The sequence below is a fragment of the Barbatula barbatula genome, assembly GCF_947034865.1.
Source record: "Barbatula barbatula genome assembly, chromosome: 10".
Classification (NCBI taxonomy): domain Eukaryota; kingdom Metazoa; phylum Chordata; class Actinopteri; order Cypriniformes; family Nemacheilidae; genus Barbatula; species Barbatula barbatula.
The window spans coordinates 20,058,726-20,079,512 of NC_136773.1; the positions used below are offsets into that span (position 1 = coordinate 20,058,726).

At 38.6% G+C, this 20,787-nt stretch overlaps 1 protein-coding gene across 2 annotated transcripts in view; it reads left to right on the forward strand.

The window, feature by feature from the left end:
• Positions 1-20,787, forward strand: part of hipk2 (homeodomain interacting protein kinase 2) — a 77,529-nt gene that overhangs the window by 47,954 nt on the left and 8,788 nt on the right. Inside the window, exons 3-10 of one of the 2 annotated variants that reach the window (XM_079465527.1) lie at positions 3,281-3,404; positions 7,004-7,123; positions 7,986-8,072; positions 11,792-11,976; positions 12,082-12,244; positions 15,513-15,735; positions 15,882-16,003; positions 20,044-20,174. In XM_079465527.1, coding sequence (XP_079321653.1) covers positions 3,281-3,404; positions 7,004-7,123; positions 7,986-8,072; positions 11,792-11,976; positions 12,082-12,244; positions 15,513-15,735; positions 15,882-16,003; positions 20,044-20,174 — 1,155 coding nt within the window. The remainder of the gene's footprint in view (positions 1-3,280; positions 3,405-7,003; positions 7,124-7,985; positions 8,073-11,791; positions 11,977-12,081; positions 12,245-15,512; positions 15,736-15,881; positions 16,004-20,043; positions 20,175-20,787) is intronic. The other variant, XM_079465528.1, reaches the window with a different exon arrangement.

A 20,787-nucleotide genomic window follows, 5' to 3' on the forward strand; every position in this document is an offset into this window, starting at 1 on the left:
GCTTAAATACAGCCATCATATTGTTAATTGGTTCGAGTGAAACGTCTTTGGTAAGTATGAGTGGTGGTCAGCGTTGAAGGTCAACTGTGATGGATGCATTTTGACATGCCCACGCTGAATCATGTCAGAGCCTCAAATAACAACTATGTTCACATGGGTGTATGAGGGGTTTTCTAAAAAGAAGTTAGTTAGGGACTGAAAAAGCGTTCTTACTGAAGGGGTCATTGACAATCTTTGGAGTGTAAAGAATGTGATGTGAATAACTTCTACTACATCTGCTGTTATGCAATCCAGTACATTGCCGAAGCACTAAAAGCTTCCCATCCCTTTGTACTAGAGAAACAAACCCTGGTCTCTGTTAAGACTTGTCTTTGCCCGGTTAATTTAAGAATGAATTGAAGTCTAATAAACAAAGCTGGACAACTTAAGTATATTGGAAAGTGATTAGCAGGTTGTTTGCATAAAATATGCAAATGCAGGTGTCCAAACTGGCCATGCGTGACAAAATTACCCCATCAATCTTTTAGTGTAGTCTTAACTCAATTTACTCCATCAATATTCTTTCCACATATTTTGCATTTGCTAAAATATACAATTGCGCTCTGATGTCAGGTGCACAGTCCTTCTACAATCAATACATCTTTCATTGTGAAGACGACTCTCACAGCTCTGTGTGTGTGTTCGTTTTTAGATGTGTGTATGTGTGCAAGTACAGTACATCATGCAAATATCAACACCGTAAAATGATGTTTGTACTCTTAACTTTTCACCTCTGGCTAACATGCGAGCTACACAACAACACATGCATTGCAAACAAATACGCACCTGCAAAGTCACAGCTGACAGGTGAAACCGACAACCCTGGCTAACCATCTCACACTTAAGTATGCAAACAGAGACACAAATGAGCCAGGGTTGTGGCCATTCAGAATGCTTTTTGAATTCAGATTCAGTTGAAAAAAAAGCTTTTTCGGTATGAATAGCATATGAAAAGTTGTCACGCAACATGTGAGGTGTTACTGATTTTCATGATTACCGTTTTAGGTTTCACTTATCTGGAAACAAAGTGGTGAACATTTTATGGTTATATGTGGAAAGATTTAAAATATTTTTGATGGCTGTGTTTGTTTGACCATTTTTAGGAATGTGTATTGTACATAATAAGAAATACATATTCAGTTCAAATGAATGATGTTTTATTATTAAATCGTTTTCATCGAAGGGACTGTTGAGCCAAAAAAATGCATTTGTCCACCCCCAAGTTGTTCCAAATCTGTATAAATGTCTTCGTTCTGATGAACACAGAGAAAGATATTTGGAAGAATGCTTGTAACCAAACAGATCTTGGTCACCATTGACTAACATAGTAGGAAAATTGCTTAGTTCTGTTGAACACAAAATAATATATTTTGAAGAATGTAGGAAAGCAAACCGTTTTGGGGCACTTTTGACTAACATTGTCATTTTTCCTACTATGGTGGCCAAGAAGTGTTTGGTTGCAAGCATTCTGTCAAATAGCTTTCACTATGTCATCAAAATAAAGAAATTTGTACAGATTTGGAACAACTCGAGAGTGATTAAATAATGAACGAATTTACATTTTTAAAATACATTTCGTTGCACTGTACTTGTATGTGTGTAATGACAATAAATTGAATCAAATCAAATCAAATCAAACATTTTTGGGTGATCTGTCCCTTCTGAGCTTGAAGCTTTCATATTTCTTTGTCTGTGTGTTTATGCTTCTGTACCCATGCTGTGAATTTCTCACCACAGGTTTTTGCATTATGAGCAGTGGTTCTACACGCGTGCGGATGAGGGCGATATTTAGTGCCGCGTTTGTGTGTGTTTATCGCAGCCGCCGAAAGTCCTGCATCAGCAGCTGCTGGTCTGTTTTGCATATGGCATTGGAAGGAAAGAGAGAAAAGATGGAAGTGGGATATGAATTTGCATACGTGGCGGCCATAATGTTTCCTCAGTGTCACCGAGATACTCACAGCTGTTAGCGTGTGAGAGAGAGATGATTCTTGGGGTAGTCATCGATGTGGCTTATTTAAATGACATAGAACTGACCAGCAGGCACACGACTGTGTGGCATGGCATGACTGGGGACAGATGATGTCATGCACCGTTCTTTGTGTGAGAGCCTATGGGATGTTTACCTTCCAAACTGTTTTTATCCCTGTGGCATCCATGAGAAGAGGTCATACACATACGGTTGGAAAATTAGAAACAATTGGAAATTGTTTTATCAAGTAACAAAACATTAGGAAACTACAAGCATGATATTGCTTTGCTGTAATGATTATTAAATGGATGTTGTTTTGTGGATTTTCTTGACAGAATGTTGAAAGTTTAATGCAAATGATATGACTCTCATACCTGTAAACACAGCCGTGTGAGTGCGTGCGCACTGCTTGTCTGCAACCTTGAAGACGCACTGAAATGAGCCTTTATATCCATCTTCTGCAACACCTTTTCAATCTGTCTGTCCACATGTTTCCTCTCATTTTCCTCCAAACAACATTTATTTATTTACAAACCCTCCAGCCAAATGAATGGACCTTCGTCTATCCTTGGGATGATGATTCACAAGCTCCCGGCGGCTCTCAGATAAATGTTGTGTCACACACTCTCTCTCCTCTTTCGTGTTTGTGGTAACAGAAGGCATTTGAGTTTTTGTCTTTATTATTCAGCTCAGTCAACTTAAATGGGCACAGAGAAGTCTGAGTAGCTCATATGTAATAAACGCCAGCTTTGATTTTCAGTGGAACAGGGTGTGCATAAACTGGTCTTGGGTGGGACAATGTGATCGTGTGCTGTATGTATCTACAATATAGGGTTTTTAACCGCTAACTAAACAGAATAAGATTAAAACTGTAAATGGAGATGAATTGGTGAGCGTTGTCAGAAAGGCAGTGCACGTGCTTTGTTTTTGTACTGTACCATTTACAGATTAGTATCTTCATTGTTCATTTATTTATGTAATAAAGGGAGATATACATTCTTCAGGGTACTTCTGGGTTTATTTTGGGATAACGATTGTCCTGTCCTGTTTATTATCCATTCCAAATTACAGCGTTTTCAGCTTCCATGTTCCATGTTGTTTTATTATGATGGTTCTTGATAAGAATAGGCGTCTTTGTTGACCCTGCGGTGCTGCTAGAAACCCTTTAACTTGTCCTATAAGGGTGGATAACCAGGCAAATATCTGAAGTTCTCAAATGTTCTGCCCAGTGTTCCTGAAGTTGATCCTCCATTTGTTTGCATGTGTTTGCAGAGCTCCAGAGATCATCCTGGGTCTTCCCTTCTGTGAGGCCATCGACATGTGGTCCCTGGGTTGTGTCATTGCCGAGCTGTTCCTGGGATGGCCACTTTACCCCGGAGCGTCTGAGTATGACCAGGTAAGACGTGTGTTATTCCTTAATAATAAATACAATACCATAACATAACCAAAATAGAGCAGTGAGATGCACGCTGAATGCGTCTGCTGAGGTTCCAGTGACTACTAGTCTACAGGTTCCACTATTACCGTCTTAAAGGGATGGATAAATACAATTAAAATATTCTGTCGTTGTTTATTCACCCTCATGTCATTCAAAATGTGAATATGACTCTTTCTTCAATGGATATTTAGAAAAATGTCTCAGTGGTTTTGTGTCCATACAATGAAAGTCAATGGGGTCCAATGTCCTTCACATTAACTTTCTTCAAAATATATTATTTTGCGTTCTGCAGAAGAAAGAAAGTCATACAGGTTTGAGTGAGTGAATCGTGAAAGAATTACATTTTTGGCTGAACTACCCTTTAAAGGCAAGGGTTTTAGAAATGTTAGGAATAATTGGGAAATGTTCATTATAAGAGCGGACAAGTTTTGTTTTTCTTGGCAATGGTGGAAAATAAATAGTGTAGCAGGCCGCATAAAACGTAAACTTGAAGACCAGGCGGAAACCTCTGCCAGCCAGTTGCATTGGCAGGACAATGTGCACAAGCGGTAAGCAATACTGTACCTCCACTGGCTCTCAGGTCCTGTCTCTCAATAAATCAACTTAAAGGGTGAATATTATATCGTCTAATTAATATTCATGAGCTAGGCTGATCATGTGACAGCCATCCCCCCACGTGGCGCAGAAAGGTAACAAGTAATGCTATGTAACATTTGAGTTGACATGAAATGACATATTCTGTATGTTATTCATTTTGAGAGACAGAGTGGAAGAGTTTGATATCATTTGTGTTCTCCTTGCTCAGAAAATGACTGCAAAATCCTTCCTCAAGGGCAGTTTGCGCCCCTGACTTTCATTCCTCTGGCTTCTCTGTATTTCTGGACAAATGCCACAAACTGCCCAATTAGCCCAGAACCTGAGTTCTACAATGGGGCCTCCCCTTAAAAAGACGGATCCTGGCTTTATGAAACAGCCCAGGGCCAGTGTTGTAGTTCTAAGCAAACAAAACTGTCTTTAACAAGCTCTTAAGTACAGTAAAGGACCTTGCAGATTCGTCTCTCAACATCTTTGGCTGGCCAAATAATATGGCTGGTGTTACTTTCTTTTGGCTGGCATTTATTTGGTGCATTTATTAGGTTTTTAGGTTTTGTATGACTTTGAAGGCAATCCGACATATTCATTGCATTTCAACTCCCGTGCCCCGTTTAGTCAAATCATGAAGGCCAACCACTAAGCGCTAGGCTACTTTTCAGGCGAAAATAATTGAGAAAACATGCTGTTCATCCAAAAAATCCAAATCCGTGACTTTGCTTATCATGTTGTTTGAAACCAATCTGAATTTCTTTCTTTGTTGTACCCGAGAAAAGCTGTCATGCTTTTTGAGTTCCACAAAAGATCACATGCTTGAAGTTGACATAACGATGACTGTACTTTTCATTTTGTACTGTCCCTTTAAAAACAGATCTTGAAAAGTAATTTTTCAGCCTTTAGCTCATTTCTAATTACGCCACTTTGGAAGCACGAGCGAGAATCCTTCACAAGCGCATGAAAAAAAGCTGTGATTTCATTTCACAAGATGCTAAGCGAGCCAACGCGGTGATCAAGGTCTCTTGAGCAGCTATGAGCTCAGTCTCGTGGTAAGAGTTTGGGTGATTGGTGGGGGCTGTGGGGGAGATTATTATTATTGTGGATTCATTCGGCGGCCAAGCTCTTGTGTTTAAGTCTTTCAGGTGTGTGAATGGCATCCTGTGTAATTGCGGCACCCAGGCAGACCTGTAAAAATACGTTTTGGCAGGGGAAATGAGCCTTGTGGAGACAGCATTCATCACAGATGCTGTTTACAGGGTTTCTAATGTTGGAAGGCTGAAGTTTTGTCATCAGCGTGGCGGCCATGTTTTGTGGCAGACTGTTTTAACACAACAGCGTTTTTCCCCAAAGTCAATTTATAATGTAAGTCAAGACTTACAAAGAACCCAAATTTTTGCATTTGCATTTTTACACATTTTTAGTAATGAATTCGGCCAACTTGTTTTCCCAGAATGAAATTATTAGCCTAAAATTCTACCAGTTAAGCTGCCTGTCATAACATTACCTTAAAGGGATAGTTCACACCAAAATAGAGATTCTGTCATCATTTACTCACCTTCATGTCATTTCAAACTTGTATAAATTTCTGTTTTCTGCAGAACACAAAAGAAGATATTTCGCCGAATGTTGTTAACCGGCACCCGTTCACTAGCCTCGGTCTCGTGTCCAGGCGCTGTTACCAACTTTCTTCAAAATAAATTTGAAATTTGAAATGATACGAGGGTGAGAAGATGATGAAAAGAAATATTTGGGGGAGAAACGTCCCTTTAAAGGTTTTTTATGTTATATGAAGAGTTTGGATCCAAAATGATACAACTCCGTTTTCATTATGTTATTGTGTTTTATTGTATTAGTAAGCTGTCTTTTTTGAGTTAAATCACTTTTTTGTTGGTTTGTTTTGATTTATCTAATTTTGGAAATGATAACCTTAGATATGATGGGCTAGCTGTGTGTGATAGGAGTGCCTTGTTTAGGTGATGAATACATATATGGTCAGCCTGGATTTATGTTTTTGTCGGTCACGAAATGCTTTATTTTAAGGTCCAGTGCTTGCTATTAACAAACCTTTAACTACAACTTTTGCCTCAATTAACTGCTTATTTGGTGTTTATTAATAGTTAGTTGTTAGGTTTAGGTATTGGGTATTGGGTAGGATTAGGATTAGGATGCAGAATATTTGTTTTATAAGTACTAATAAACAGCCAATATTCACGCATATTCACAAATGCACGCTAATAAGCAACTGGTTAATAGTGAGAATTGGTCCCTATACTATAAGTGTTAACCTTTTTTTTACTTAAGAGTCATGATGATTTCCGAATGGCTCTGATGTAAGACTTGGACCTTTTTCTATAGACAGTTTCGGGGCAACAACATAAACATAATGTGGCCCAAACTTAACTTCCGGTAGATCTCCGAAAAGAATCAATAAGTGTTGATTAGTTTTTATTTAATACAAATAATATACAATAAAATAATAATACAAATTAATATGAATTTACATACATGAGAACACAAAAAAGATGTACTCGTCCGATGAAACCGTCTATACAAATGTAAGGGTCAGAGTTGAACTTCAGTACATAGACACTATATTTTGGAGAGTTGACAGGAAGATATTGGGATGAGACAGGGGAGCATGACCAGCAATGGACGGCTGAGATCGGGATTTGAACTACAAGGCTACCGATGCTGATCGGACACTACTTCCAGCTCTCTTACAATCATATGTATATAAACAAATATCAATTTAATTTACAAACTGTCTGCGAAATACCGTCTCTTCAACACAAATAAATGATATGCGAGTCAAAAAATAAGAAGAATTGGGAACATAATAAAAAAGTCTTGATTATTGAATTCTACATAAAACTAAATGTTTATTTGTTTTATGTCCTCTTTAATTGTAACAAAGCAGCGAATTTTTGACACATAGTTCTCTAACCATCCGTGTTTGTGTCTTCTATCAGATCCGATACATCTCTCAGACGCAGGGTTTGCCAGCAGAGTATCTGTTAAGTGCAGGAACGAAAACAACCAGGTTTTTCAACAGAGACCCTGACTCTACGTACCCTCTGTGGAGACTGAAGGTAAAACTCTCTCACCCCGTTTTTCTTTCTCACTTACTCTTGATGTTTTCACTTACTGTATGATATGAAGTGACAGTGCAAAAGCAATCTCTTTAAAAGTTAAATGGACTCTTGTGTGAGAGGACTTGGCAACCAGAGCGATGTTTCATCTTTTTTTATCCATTCCCTGTGCTTAATTTCTCTCGTTGGGTGATTGTGTCTCTAAACAGTTTTCTCTCTTATTGAACTGTTGGTGAACTTTAAGGGCTTTACATGACACTGTAAAAACAACACCTTGGATCATTGAACATCTAAATGTAATTGTGAAGTCCATCTAAAAACTTCAATGCTTGTCATCTAAATCCACATTTTAAAGCGTTCCCCTTCGATTCGATAAATCATTGCACTTTTTTGACCTCAATGCTTGTGTCGAGAATGATAGAAATACTTTTTTCTAATGTCAAGTTCTTCCCAGAGGAACGTTTCTAAAAAGGTAATTCTCAGTTGTGTCTTTTTAAGGGTCAACTTTGTCTCTGGGCTTCTTCCTAAAATGAAATAATATTGTAGAATTCAATGAGATGCTATAAGATAACATACAACACAGACAATATAACAATCTGCAAAGCATACAGGTAGCTCAATAAATGTGATCTTGAGGAAAAACTGAGTTGAATTTGTATATAAATCTGTCAATTTTATTTCTGAGTATAGTATTTTAGAAATCTGAGCACGGTTTGAGATCCTTTATTCTCCTTGCTGTCAGGGAGGAACAACTGAGATATTGAAAAGATATGTGATTTCGTTCATGCTTCCATACCGTTTCTGTAAATATATAAATCTGTATTGAGGACCCTTCTGACAAACTTTGTTTTTGTACTTACAGACACCCGAGGACCACGAGGCAGACACAGGAATCAAGTCTAAAGAGGCTCGCAAGTACATCTTCAACTGCTTGGATGATATGGCACAGGTAAGAGCTCGTACCTGTGTTCAAATCACAGAACTAGTCTTCAATAATAAACTTCTATTTTGTTTCTGAGTCTGCGGGGAGAGTTCCCAGCAATACCTCTGTTAAACAACAGAAAATGTTACATAACTAAGGCCACGATACAAAAGCACAATGGTGAAGTAATGTTGAATGGGAACCTTCGGTCCCATGAGTTCTATGATACATGACTTATGAATTTTTGCTTGCTGCGAGTTATTTAAATCAACACGCTTCATCACCGGCCAGTCATCTTGATGTCTGAACTTGCCGGGTCACGCTGATGCCAGCAATGATTCAAAGCTTAGTTTGGATTTCCCATATGAGCTGACTGTATCCCATTATATCAGAAATGTCCTTGCGCTTAGATACGCATAATCTACAACGTATCTACAGTCATGTGCTTCAGATCCCCTTGTTTTACAAGAATTAGAATACATCTCCAGGTCAGTTTCTGAGATCATAAACATATTTCATATAATCACGACATGTACTTGCATTGGTTAGTGGGCAGGTGGACTGTATCTTGGCTGTGTCGGAGTATAGACCAAGATACTATTTTACGATAATAAGATATGTTGTGTTTTGTTTAATGCAGTGGTTCTCAAACTTTTTTGGTCATTCCCCACTTTAGACAAGGGGGAATTTTCAAGCCCCACCTGCCCCCATCGCCCCAACACAATGCTAATGAAATGCGCAACAAGCTTAACATGTTCCAATTTATTGAACTTAAAAGTAGTATCAGAGTAACAAGTTGTATCTAAAATACAAACTATATACATCAAATAACAGAAAGTTCTAAAATAAAGAAAAAAAAAGTGCGGCTGTGTCATAATAACTTTCATGAAATAAAAAAAATAGAGAAAATAAAACTTCAGCTGTGCACTACTAATTTCAAAAAGAGAAAAGATATAAAAGTGCCATTTTGAAATCTGTAAAAAAACATTTAAATATGGCCGCGAAAGTTTGTTCCGTTACAATTAATATGCCGATGTCACGTTATTTTGGCACTTCGGTTCCAGGTTATATTTTTCTCGGGGTCTCATATCTAATGTTTTTAATACAGACTCCATATAGACTAGTAATGATTACCCCTTTAATGTTTCCATGGCGACGCGTCATATTTGTCACGTGACACACCTTATGACAGATCGCCTTAATTTCCTTTTTTATTTCAAAATATTCACAAACTTGCTTACCACGTCGTCAACTATATGATATTCCGATTCTCAAAAATGTGTAAGTGAGTGTGTTTGGTCATTTATAAATAATCTTGATCTATATGTGAGACGGGTGCCACCATGTTTCTTTGCGACGCAGTTCAGAGAGTTTTGTCTGTCATCAGTTTCTCCCGAAATACATGCAAGAAAGTGGCCGGTGAACTCCGAGAACTCTTGTAAACTTTATAGTTACTTCCACTATGTTTGTCTGATGTGAATAACACACGTCGTCTAATTATATTTGAATAGAATATCCAAATGTATTGTTCTACTAGTGCGTATGTGTATTTAAATGGCTGAAACCTAAAATAAACATTATTAGGTTAAAAACACTGCATAGTTGTGATATATGACAGCGCTGAGCTCGTCCGTCTCTGGCTCAGCGCAAACCAACGCGCTAAAGCACAATTTGAATCTGGCAGTCACTGAACATTCTAAATCTCATATCTGGGACCGTATTCTCAGGGGCACGGAAATAATATCCCATATATGGGACCAAACCGGATACCGCTCAAAGGTTAAAAATTTCTGTAGCGAGGTATGTGGTACGAGAGCCGGGATTCGAGGCCGGTGCGTGAATGATAACGAGCGTCAGCTGTACGCGCACCGTACTATTGGGTTTCGGCACCAGTGTAACAAAGTTCCATGAAGGGAAAGGAGGCGAGAACCGGCGAACATTTAACATCTTTAATCAAATCAAATAAACAAGGACGTAAAAGAACAAAACACAAACACTATTTGCGGGCCCGGTCCTCTCTCACTGACGCGGTCCGGTCGCTCGTCCACTTATGCTTCACAATCTCCTCCGTGATACCAGACCGGTGCGCGTACAGCTGACGCTCGTTATCATTCACGCACCGGCCTCGCCTACCTCACTACAATTTCATTTGTAACCATGAATAGAAAATTCCGGACGATTTGATCTCACGTTCTCAAGTGTATCTCTGCTTTTAAACGTTCAGAGTTTACTTGTGAATTCGTCTGACTTATAAAGTGAAGAAGTTATGAAGAATGGTTCTTATCATTTCCAAAAGAAATTGTAAATGTGCACGGGCAGCTTTTGCAGCCATAGAGACGATCTGCTCGCTTGTGCCGATCATCCTGACGTCCAAGAGATCACTGACGGATTACAGTCCTTGGGTTGAAGATTATTTGTTTATCTTCTCCCCCTTGTTCTCTATTTTCTATCAACCTTATGTGCTTAATTAAAAGCATTATATAACTTTTACAAATAATTTTATTGTAGTTTTTTTTCGACATCCTGAGACGGGGGGAATCTCTGCGTTTCTAATGCTCTGAAGACTTTAAGTGAATAGCTGTAATTTTCAAATCAAATGTATCAGATGTTGAAGGTTATTACTGTCTTAAAAGAAATAAATGAGAACTTTTGACTGACATACCCGCCTGTATTAACAAAGCCATGCGTGCCAAGCACTGTGGAACACTGGAGTTACCAGCACACAAATGCTTTGTGCGTTCTTAACAAATGCTGTGAAATTTTATGTAATGCTAAAAATACAGTTGACAGATTTCTATGACTTCAACACTCAGGGTTGTGATGCACTTTACAAACTTCATAAGACAGTTTACAAATATTGTGTTAAATGCACATAATTCTTGTAATCTCACACTGTTAAACTTTCGCCTTATTCAGGCCCAGAAGCAATTTTTGCATTGCAACACAATGTTTGATCTAGATCAGTGGATCTCACCCAAGGGGTCCCAGAGGTACTGCAGTTGGGGCACGAGGGTTCTACGAAACCCCAACCTTTTGCGTGAAAATAAAGTGCCTTTTCATATATTTTTATTAACTTGGACACCTGTTTAAATCTGTTAACTGTAAGATGTAAAGCGCGCTCAAATCTCTCGCTCATCAGCCAGTTCTTTAAATGGGTTTACAAGGGTGCGCGACCATGAAGAGGTTGAGAACCTCTGATTTAGATGGTTGAATCTCGAACAGCTCAATCCTGGAAAATTGATTAACTGTAAACATGATTAAATGTGCAGTTCAATTTAAATGTATTTCTATGGATGCAAAGCATCTTTACTGTACATTTATTTATCCGGATAGTGAAGACATGAGGGAACTCAGAAAATGATGCAGTATATAGAATATACATACTTTTCGAATTTTAAAATAATTTAATTAAATTGAATACTTTTAAGCATTCAGAGCAAGATGGTGTGTTTGGCTTTGTAAATAAAATTTAAATGAAGGAATTACGTTTTGTACGTGCTGTGATTCAAAATCTACAGGCACAGATTCAGTGCCGCGAATCAAAGATCTTAACCGAAGCCTCCGACATCATGCCCCTCGACCACTTGCCGAATGTCTGATGCATTATGCACACAAAACTGGAAACACTTCAAAGTTGTCATCTGGATGTACCTAGTTTGAGCAACAATACAATATTGCTGTTCTCTGTATGTCTGTCAGTCAGTCTCTCCCCTTTCTCACCTTCGTTCCTTACTTGCTGTGCGCAGGTGAATATGACTACAGATCTGGAGGGTAGCGATATGCTGGCGGAGAAAGCAGACAGGAGAGAGTTCATCGACCTGCTGACCAAGATGCTGACCATCGACGCAGACAAAAGAATCACACCTATAGAGACGCTCAATCACCCCTTCGTCACAATGACACATTTGCTGGACTTCCCGCACAGCGCACAGTCAGTTGAGCTATATATACACCAACAGCAACGTGTCTCCGTATGGAGAGCGTTGAATGGTTTTATGATGTGCATCATTGACCTTGTCCTCCTTTATTCCTGCAGCGTCAAATCCTGCTTCCAGAACATGGAGATTTGCAAGCGTCGGATAAATATGTACGACACCGTCAATCAGAGCAAGACCCCCTTTATTACACATGTAGCCCCCAGCACCTCCACCAATCTTACCATGACCTTCAACAACCAGCTTAACACTGTGCACAGTCAGGTCAGTATACACTCGCACGCACGCACACGCACACACACACACACACAAACACACTCACACACACACAACAAGCTTAAAACTGTGCACAGTCAGGTCAGTATACACCCGCGCGCACAAACACACAACTGTATGTGTTAATAAGGATTTTGACACTTCCTGTGTTCTTAAATGAAGCTCTTTATAGTTCTGGTGTTCTTTGTCTCTTTATAAATCCTAGTCTTAAACTTAAATGAAAATAATAAAATAAAATACATTTCATGGATTTTGACTTTAAAAATTATTTTCTGTATTCAGTCAATAAAAATATTGATAAAAACGGGCAATTAAGAAGCAAAATTGTTTTAAAGAATATATCTTGAATGAAAGCTTACTGAGGTTTTTGTTTATTGTTGTTCTTTTAACACATTACACTGAACAAAAGCTTTTCTTTCTTTGTATTTCTGTATTTTTTGTAAAGCAAAATTCCCATGACTTTTTTAATGACTTAGATTAAGGTTAATTAACTCGCAAATGGGGTAAAAAATGGTTTAGGTTTTTCTCATCTCATTGTTTTTTTAAAGCGAAACTCAGACTCAAAAATATATATATTATTATTTTTTTTACTTAATATATTATCAAAATTTATATTTTAAATTAGAAAAAGATCTGCCAGTGGGGCAAGAAATATGTTGTTTTCTTTGAATTTGGTTTAAGTTTATTTTTCTTACCACATTGGTGATGGTTTTCAAGCAGTTAACTCGCCTATTTGTATCAGTTTGTTTATATTTTTATATGTAAATAGTTAAAATCAGAAGAAAACGTCTGCAACGTCTTCTTAAGTTAAAGTACAGTATCTTTATTTAAGAATATTTGTACTACAAAAGGAAAAGTACTGAATAAGAAAATAATTTGCATGTTTTAAGTCTCTATGAATCTATCAAGTATATCAGATTTGTTTTGTTTGTTAAATGCAGCAATCATCCAGGGGCTTTTTTACCCCAAAGGCAGAGCTTGATCAAAAACATTCCATTCATTTAAACCGCCGGCCTATTTTTGCCTGTATCTGAAATTGATCATTGTAATAAGCAAAAAGATTTCCCTTTTCCCCAGTACGGTTTAATTTCCCTTAAAGCTGCAGATAATAAATTGTGTTACATGCTTGCTCGCTTGCAATGGGGCAATCCAATGAAACGCGTGTAGAGGTGCTCCATAAACCGCTGGCAGTATCTGCTAAATTCCCCCAGTGGTCGAAAGCTCCAGTTTTACCATTTGGGCCGTGTGCATGTGTGCATTTCCAGCCTCGCAGGCCTCCATCACAATGTGCTGATTAACAACACGACAGCTTCTACTTCCTGCTTGGCTTGCGTTTTACTACGACGCAGCCTTGAGGATTGCACCACTTTGTTTTCCTCCCTCCTTTTGTTTCCTTCTGTTTTGCCTCTGTGCAGTTTAGCTTCACCGGGGAGCGTTTGTCTAAACTGCTGACATAGAGCCAGGCATGTATCCCATGATGCCTTGAGTTCCTCAGAACCGCTCAGACTGTGACTTACCCGTAAACAATGTCTAAAGTCAAAAAGTCACACGGCTTCAAACTTACAGAACTGTTTCTGTCATAATAATGTGAATGTTGTATATTGTCTGGATTAGCATGTGTGTGTGTAAGGAAGAGAGAAAGCTCATGTAGCGTTAGCCAGCTGTGAGGCTGAAGTGTTTATTTTGTGTGATAAATGCCATGGCGGCGTATTGATTAACTTTCTCCCCTGGTGCTCGTCGGCCTTGCTAAACGGGGAAAATGAAAAATGAAAAGGCCTGTTCTGAATTCTCTCCATACAGACCTTAATGAAAAGTCTATAATGACTTGCGGTGGCATGAGATGAAACGCTATCGCTTTGCAAGCGGATGAAAGTATATAACACTATCCTCCATTAAACAAACAGGTTTTGAAAAGACGAGTTTATCAAAGACGTACCCACGTGTCTTTGTTTTCTTTAGTTTCACCTGTGTCTTGAAACCAGAAATCAAAGGCCTTCAACATGTAAATGCACTCGGACAGTTACACGAAACCACGTTCTGTGGAACTCTCGCGAGATTGGCATTTGACGGTTTGGGTTGCAGCGGCTGAGGCGCACGTGGGTCTTGCTAGACAGAAAGTGACTAAGATGGAAGGAAGCTGTTCCGTTCTTTTGAGGAACACATTCAGTTTGCCGTTCTAGAACCCCAGACGAAAATTCCAGAATGAGCTGCAGTCAGGCCGGATTAAAGAGCACTGGAGGGGAAATCTTGCGCAGGAGCTTGTGAAGAACAGATTGTCTCTCCCCTCACCAGTTATATCTGTGTATATTTAATCATAGCTTAGCGCAAAGAGGGATCATTATCTGCTGCTAATGAGAGCGAGCAAATTCAATGAGTTGAAGGGTCCTAGCATTGATGGAGACTGTAACACAAGAGCATTGATTGAAGCTCCCTCACCTCCCTCTTTTTCTCTCTCCCTGTAGACTCGATAAAAGTCATTTTATAGAACGATGAGGCTGCGTGCACACAGTGAACAGAGAGTCTGTGTAGCATTTGCTTTTAGAAAATATTTGTGCAGTTGTGATTTTTTTACTACACTTAATGGAATAGTTGATTCTGATTGATCAGCGCAATCTGGTTGAACGGACGCATCTATGTTCTCCATGTTGCTGTGCTTTTTATTTTGAATGGTCTCTGCTAGGGCTGTCACGATTTCAGATTTTCATTCATGTTAACAATAATATTGTGATTATTTATTGATTATTAATGTTTGTATTTTTTAATGAATTATGTGACTATTTATTAAAATTAAAAACAAAAATATGAATAAATAAATATTATTAATGCATTTAGATTTTTTTTAAATATGATTATTATTATTAATATTATTTTAAAAGTTATATTATTAAACGTTTGCCGGTGAATCACACTCAAAATAATATAATGTTAATATCAAAATAATGTTAAATGAATATGGTTTTATTATTTATTATTTTGAGCAGCTGTACAATGTACAGTAAATTAGTCGTCATTAAAAATAATCCCATATTTAATTATTTGACTTATTATTTTGCTTTAATGACCGTCAGACAGTACATTTTCCTTAACTTCCACATCCATCTTGCATATCAAGAGACCGTTTATTTTCCATCATCTTATTATTCGAAATGCCCCCCCACATGCCTCATTGTGGCTCCACCCAATCCCCTAAACCAAACCCTCTTCCTCATGCTTTTGTTTGTTTATGTTTGTTTGTTGAATCCATCGATTCTTTTAGGCCACCCACCTGGCTCCCTCTTCCACCAGTGCCACCCTTTCCCTAGCAAATCCAGATGTCTCCATACTAAATTACCAATCTGCACTCTACCAGCCTTCTGCGGCTCCTATGGCCGCCGTGGCCCCAAGGACCATGCCCCTCCAGCCCGGCGGCCCGCAACTCTGCGCCGCCCGACCGGATCCCTTCCAGCAGGCCCTCATCGTCTGCCCACCTGGCTTCCAAGGTAAGCGCTGCTGGAAATGTGGCTATAGAGCTACTCTGCAGATTTAATGGGCTATTCCTTACGTAGAAGGGATGACTGTAACAGCCAAGCTGTAGGTTACATCCATCTTGCCATCTAATGGCGTTTCCCTTGTTATATCTTCTCAGGTTTGCAAGCATCACCCTCTAAACACACTGGCTACTCGGTGCGGATGGAGAATGCTGTTCCCATAGTAACACAAGCTCCTGGTGCTCAACCCCTGCAGATCCAGCCAGGCCTGCTGACACAGGTACTGCCAGACATTGCCATAGCAATAGGAGAGATTTCCCAAACTAATTACACACCTCAGACTTTTCCCAAATTCACAATTCCATCCGAATTCAGCTCCAACGAAGAGCAATTAGCATGACCTACTTTGTTTTAATGATATAAGTATAATTCACTTCCTCTTCAACAGTTGAGAAGACGATCTCATTTTGTGCCAAGTAGATTAATGGAAGTCGGGTTGAATTTATCTAAGTGTGCTCTGCAGGAGCAACTAGACCGACCCGCCTCTTCCCTGTTGGTGGTTTTAGCGTATTGATAGTTTGCACTCCTGCCTCCACTAGGACCAGACAACCGTGTTGCTTACCTGGAGTTTGGCTAGTCACGGTCTGATGAGAATGATGGTTTGGTTTTCGAAGTTTGAATTTAAATGAGGTGTGTGGATGCTCAGGTATTTGTCCGCTCTCTAGAGCCGTAAGGCAGGGCCCAGATGTATGTTAACAGTGTGGCTGTTTAACCAAGTGTAATTTATCCGCGGATTGTTTTCAATATTGCTTAAGTGAGCTCTCATCTCTGTTTTAAGATTCCTTTGAGGGCTAGACAATAAGGATGCTTTTAGTTCAGATTTGTAGCTGTACAGCAATACTTTTGGTCATCCATCCCAAAGAAGATCGCTTTTATTTATTTGATATTTATCATGGTAATTATGTAAGCAATAATATACATAATATAATTAGCATTATTGATATTCATTATTATTATTACTATGTTTATTTATTATTGTTATACTTATTACTATGCATACTATTATTGATGTTGTTATTGTGCATAATATTATATAATCACTATAATAAATATAAAATATATAGCAATGATAAAATTGATTTCAATTTGTTATATTTTGTTTTATTATTATCATTTGTAAACATATTTTTTTAATTAGCTAAGTAGCATTGAATTAAGACTGAACAAAACTTTTGCAGCATTGCAGCAAATACAGGCTTGTAAAATATTACCAAAATATAATTTCATGTAAAGGAATCATTTGACATATTTTCAACCCATTCTATTAAAATTGAGTCTTCCTCCTTTTCATTAGCAGGTCGGATAATGTTCTCCTAGTGACATGTTTAAATCAACAGAATGCAAACAAAAATAACACAGAAACATTTGGCATAAAACAGATTTTTAGGCAAGTGACTGTTCTGTTTCAAACACTGGCTCCAGGGCCAAAGATCCATCCTTATTGTTGACCCCATGTCCTTTATTGCATATTTATTATTTCCCGCATAAAGAAAACCTCACGCATACATTCCACTAGTGATTATCGGATCACTGCGCAGAGAGTGGCGGTTTTCCAGAATAAACACGGAGATGTTTTTTCTCTTTCCTCCCTGGACTCATCGCTGCTCCAGGGCCTCAGCCCCTCCCCTCCACCCAATCAGCCATACTACATCACTCTTGGTGCCAGCGGAGTGGATCTCCAGAAGACCTCGGCCTTTATCTCGAGCAGGAATGCAGAAAATGCGAAAACAATTGGCGAGGGAGAGGCGAGGCCTCGGGGTGACAAAAGGCTTTCGCCCCGAAAAGGCAGAAAAGCTGTTAGGGGGTAGTTGCAGAGATGGCCTTGAGTGGAAAACTGTACTCTTATCTGGGTTACCATTCCGGGGCTGACGGTACCATTTCACAACCCAACCCAGAGTGAGAATGGAGGGGGTGAAGTGTCAGGAACGTAGGCAAAGGGCTTTGGGAACATAGTTCTGATGGAAATATTCAAGTCATTGATGTGATGATGAGACAAAGTATGTAGAGATAAAGACGCTTGACCCTAAAGCAAGTAGTTTAAGTATGCACTTTAAGGCCTTGCACAATATACAGATTGGTCGGTATTCATTTTTGAATGCATACGACATGAATAAAGATGAAATATTTTTTACTTTATCTACTGTAGGTCTGCTGTGAAATTGTAAACTCTTGTGCCCTTTTTTGACTTTCTTAATAACAATGAAAAAGAAAAATGACGTTATTGTGGGAATATCTTTGAAGTTATGGTTGCTTCAGACAAAAATGCCATTTCTTTGCATTTAAAGTTGAACCTAAGTAGCAAGACGATTTGGAATCACATAAAAAGGTCAAAATCTTGTTTTATTACGATGCAATTTAATTTAAAGCCACAAGATGCTGTTTGTTAAAATGATTTGACCCCTGCTTAAGGCACTTCACAACAGCTTTTGAGCACAGCACAACCAATTAGATTTTACAGTCCAGAACTATCCGTTTTATAAATGCAAATACAACCAAAAAAATGTTGTCGGCCTCAAACAAGCCTCGTAAAAGTATTTATCACCCGTTCCCTCCGTCATTTGTGCGAGCGCAGCGGTCCATACCAACGAGCCAGCAAGTAGATGTGCAAAGGGTATTAAAGAAACAATTCATTAGTTGTACATTAAACTGCTAATCAATATAGCTGCATTAAACTATTAAGGCTGCAGACAGTCGTCTTCAAGCTCTCGTCTCGGGGCAAATTATGCTTGGCACTCCCCGCACTCCTCACCAGCCATACAAAGCAGTTCCTCACAAAGCCGCTGAATGAGGCTCCTGAATTTAATTAAAGTCGGGGCTGATTTGGAAAATGTCTGACACATCAGCGCGCTGCTTGCTAGATGCCACATCGCTTTATTAGGCTAGGGTCTTATCTTTTTTACACGCAGGAGCCGAGACTGTTCGGCCCATCTCAACTCTTTATCTTGATACGGCTACCAGGGAGTCGACTGAGAGAAATAAATGAAGTTTTACGGAAAGTGGCGAAGGCGTTTTAGTGTTTTACAAGGACATCTTTTTTGTCTTCTGTTATTAGAAAATAAAGATTTTGCTAAATTTCGATTAGAATTATTCGTTTTGATGAAAGACGTGACGTAAAATAAGTCCTGTCTGCGTGTTTAGTGAAATGTGTATCTAGGACTGCAATGCTGATGGTGGTGTCTTAAATAACTAAATGACCCCTTTGATGCTTGTTTGACACAGTTTAGCACTTACTAGCGGGCGTATCTGTAAATAGCTGGATCTTTTTTCTCCTCTCTCTAAATATGTGCTTGCAATACCCTGGCCTGTTTAGCTGTGCCATAGCCCTGTTATGTGCTGGGTTACGTTCACATTGACAGCATTTATATCACTGGAGTCAAGTAGTTGTTTGTTGTTGATGGACAAATTTGTAGTATACATGTTTTGTTTAAAACAAATGACATTTTGTTTGATTCATGTTTAAAAGATGAACAAACTATTCACTTATAAGGCAAGAAAAGGTTCTGACTCCGCTATCCTTTTAATATAACACTGTTTTTTAGGATATTTGTACACATTTACTTTTATTTACTAGATTTTTGTTACTAGTGATGGGTATTCAGTTGAATTCTTCTTAACTTTGCTGATGTGTTATCAACTGTTGTTATTGAAAAAATACATTTCTTACTAAACTTAAATTGAGATGTATTTACTTGACATGAACAAAAATATAATAATGAATTCAGTTTAAAACGAGCAAAAAAACTGCTGAAAAAACCCCATTGGCAGATTCTTTGCTTGTTTTAAAAATGTTTAATTTTAATATCTGATCTTTTCTCTCATAAATCAAGACTATATATCTTAAGTCACTTTCCTTGTCAGGTAAATGTCTCCTGATTTATACATTTTTGAGATATTTATACTGGAAAAAAAGACCAAAATTTGCGGTGTAGTCGCTGTCATTTGTGTTGCAAAAAAAACTATTTGTAACTCAGTTTTTGTGTCAGTAAAAATATCTAATATTCTTAAATTAAGCCACATACACTTAAGAAGCAAAATTACTTAAGATATTAAGTCTTGTTTACTTCAATCTACATTAGCCAGTGGGGTAAGAAAACAAGACAAAAATAATAAGTAATCTCTTGTGAACTCTCATTGACTTTGGGTTACTTTCGACTCACTATGTCGCTATCTGCAGATTTCCAAACCTCAGCTTGACAAGCACCTGACCTCGATGCTAACCCTCTCTTTCTCTCTTCCTATCCCTTCATCCTGACCCTTCAGCAGGCCTGGCCATCTGGTACACAGCAGATCCTCCTCCCTCCAGCGTGGCAACAGCTCACGCACACCTCCGTTCAACATGCCACCGTCATCCCCGACTCCATGGCCAGCTCGCAACCACTGGCTAACTGGCGGTGAGACTAATATTTTTCAATAAAGAACTTGCTATGCCAGTCGACCCCATTTTCTTTCTGTTTAAAAGGTCACTAAATTAAAGCTTACGTATGGAATATTTAAGTGTTAAAATACCTGCACCTAGTATTGGGTGGAATATTGGTGCACACTGTATGTGTGGTGCCTTTAAGACATTGTACATCTACTAGAGTATAGACTAAGGCAATTTAATTATCTAGGTTGCTTAGTCTGCAAATGCACCTGCAAGGCCAACTTGGCTTTGAATTATTCATTCAAAATGAAGTAAAAGAATATTTTAAGTCTTCAACTAAAGTTCAGCATATTTCAGTCTAGATTCATTTAGGATTCATGTCAAAGTCTTTTTTTAGATGATTTCTTGTCTCAGAACACTGAATGCAGAAGCGTCTTTCACGCCAGGGCAGGTTAATGGAGTCGGGTCGTGCCGACCTGCATCGGTTGGGTCTATTAAGATGAATGTGTGCTGATATCTGCAGATCCTCACATCAGTGCCTGAAGCTCAACCTTGAGGGCTTGGCAGTTCTCCTGAGCCAGTCTGTTTGGAAAACCGTGGCACTTTACTCGGATTTTACTGTATCTGAGATCTGTGCTGTC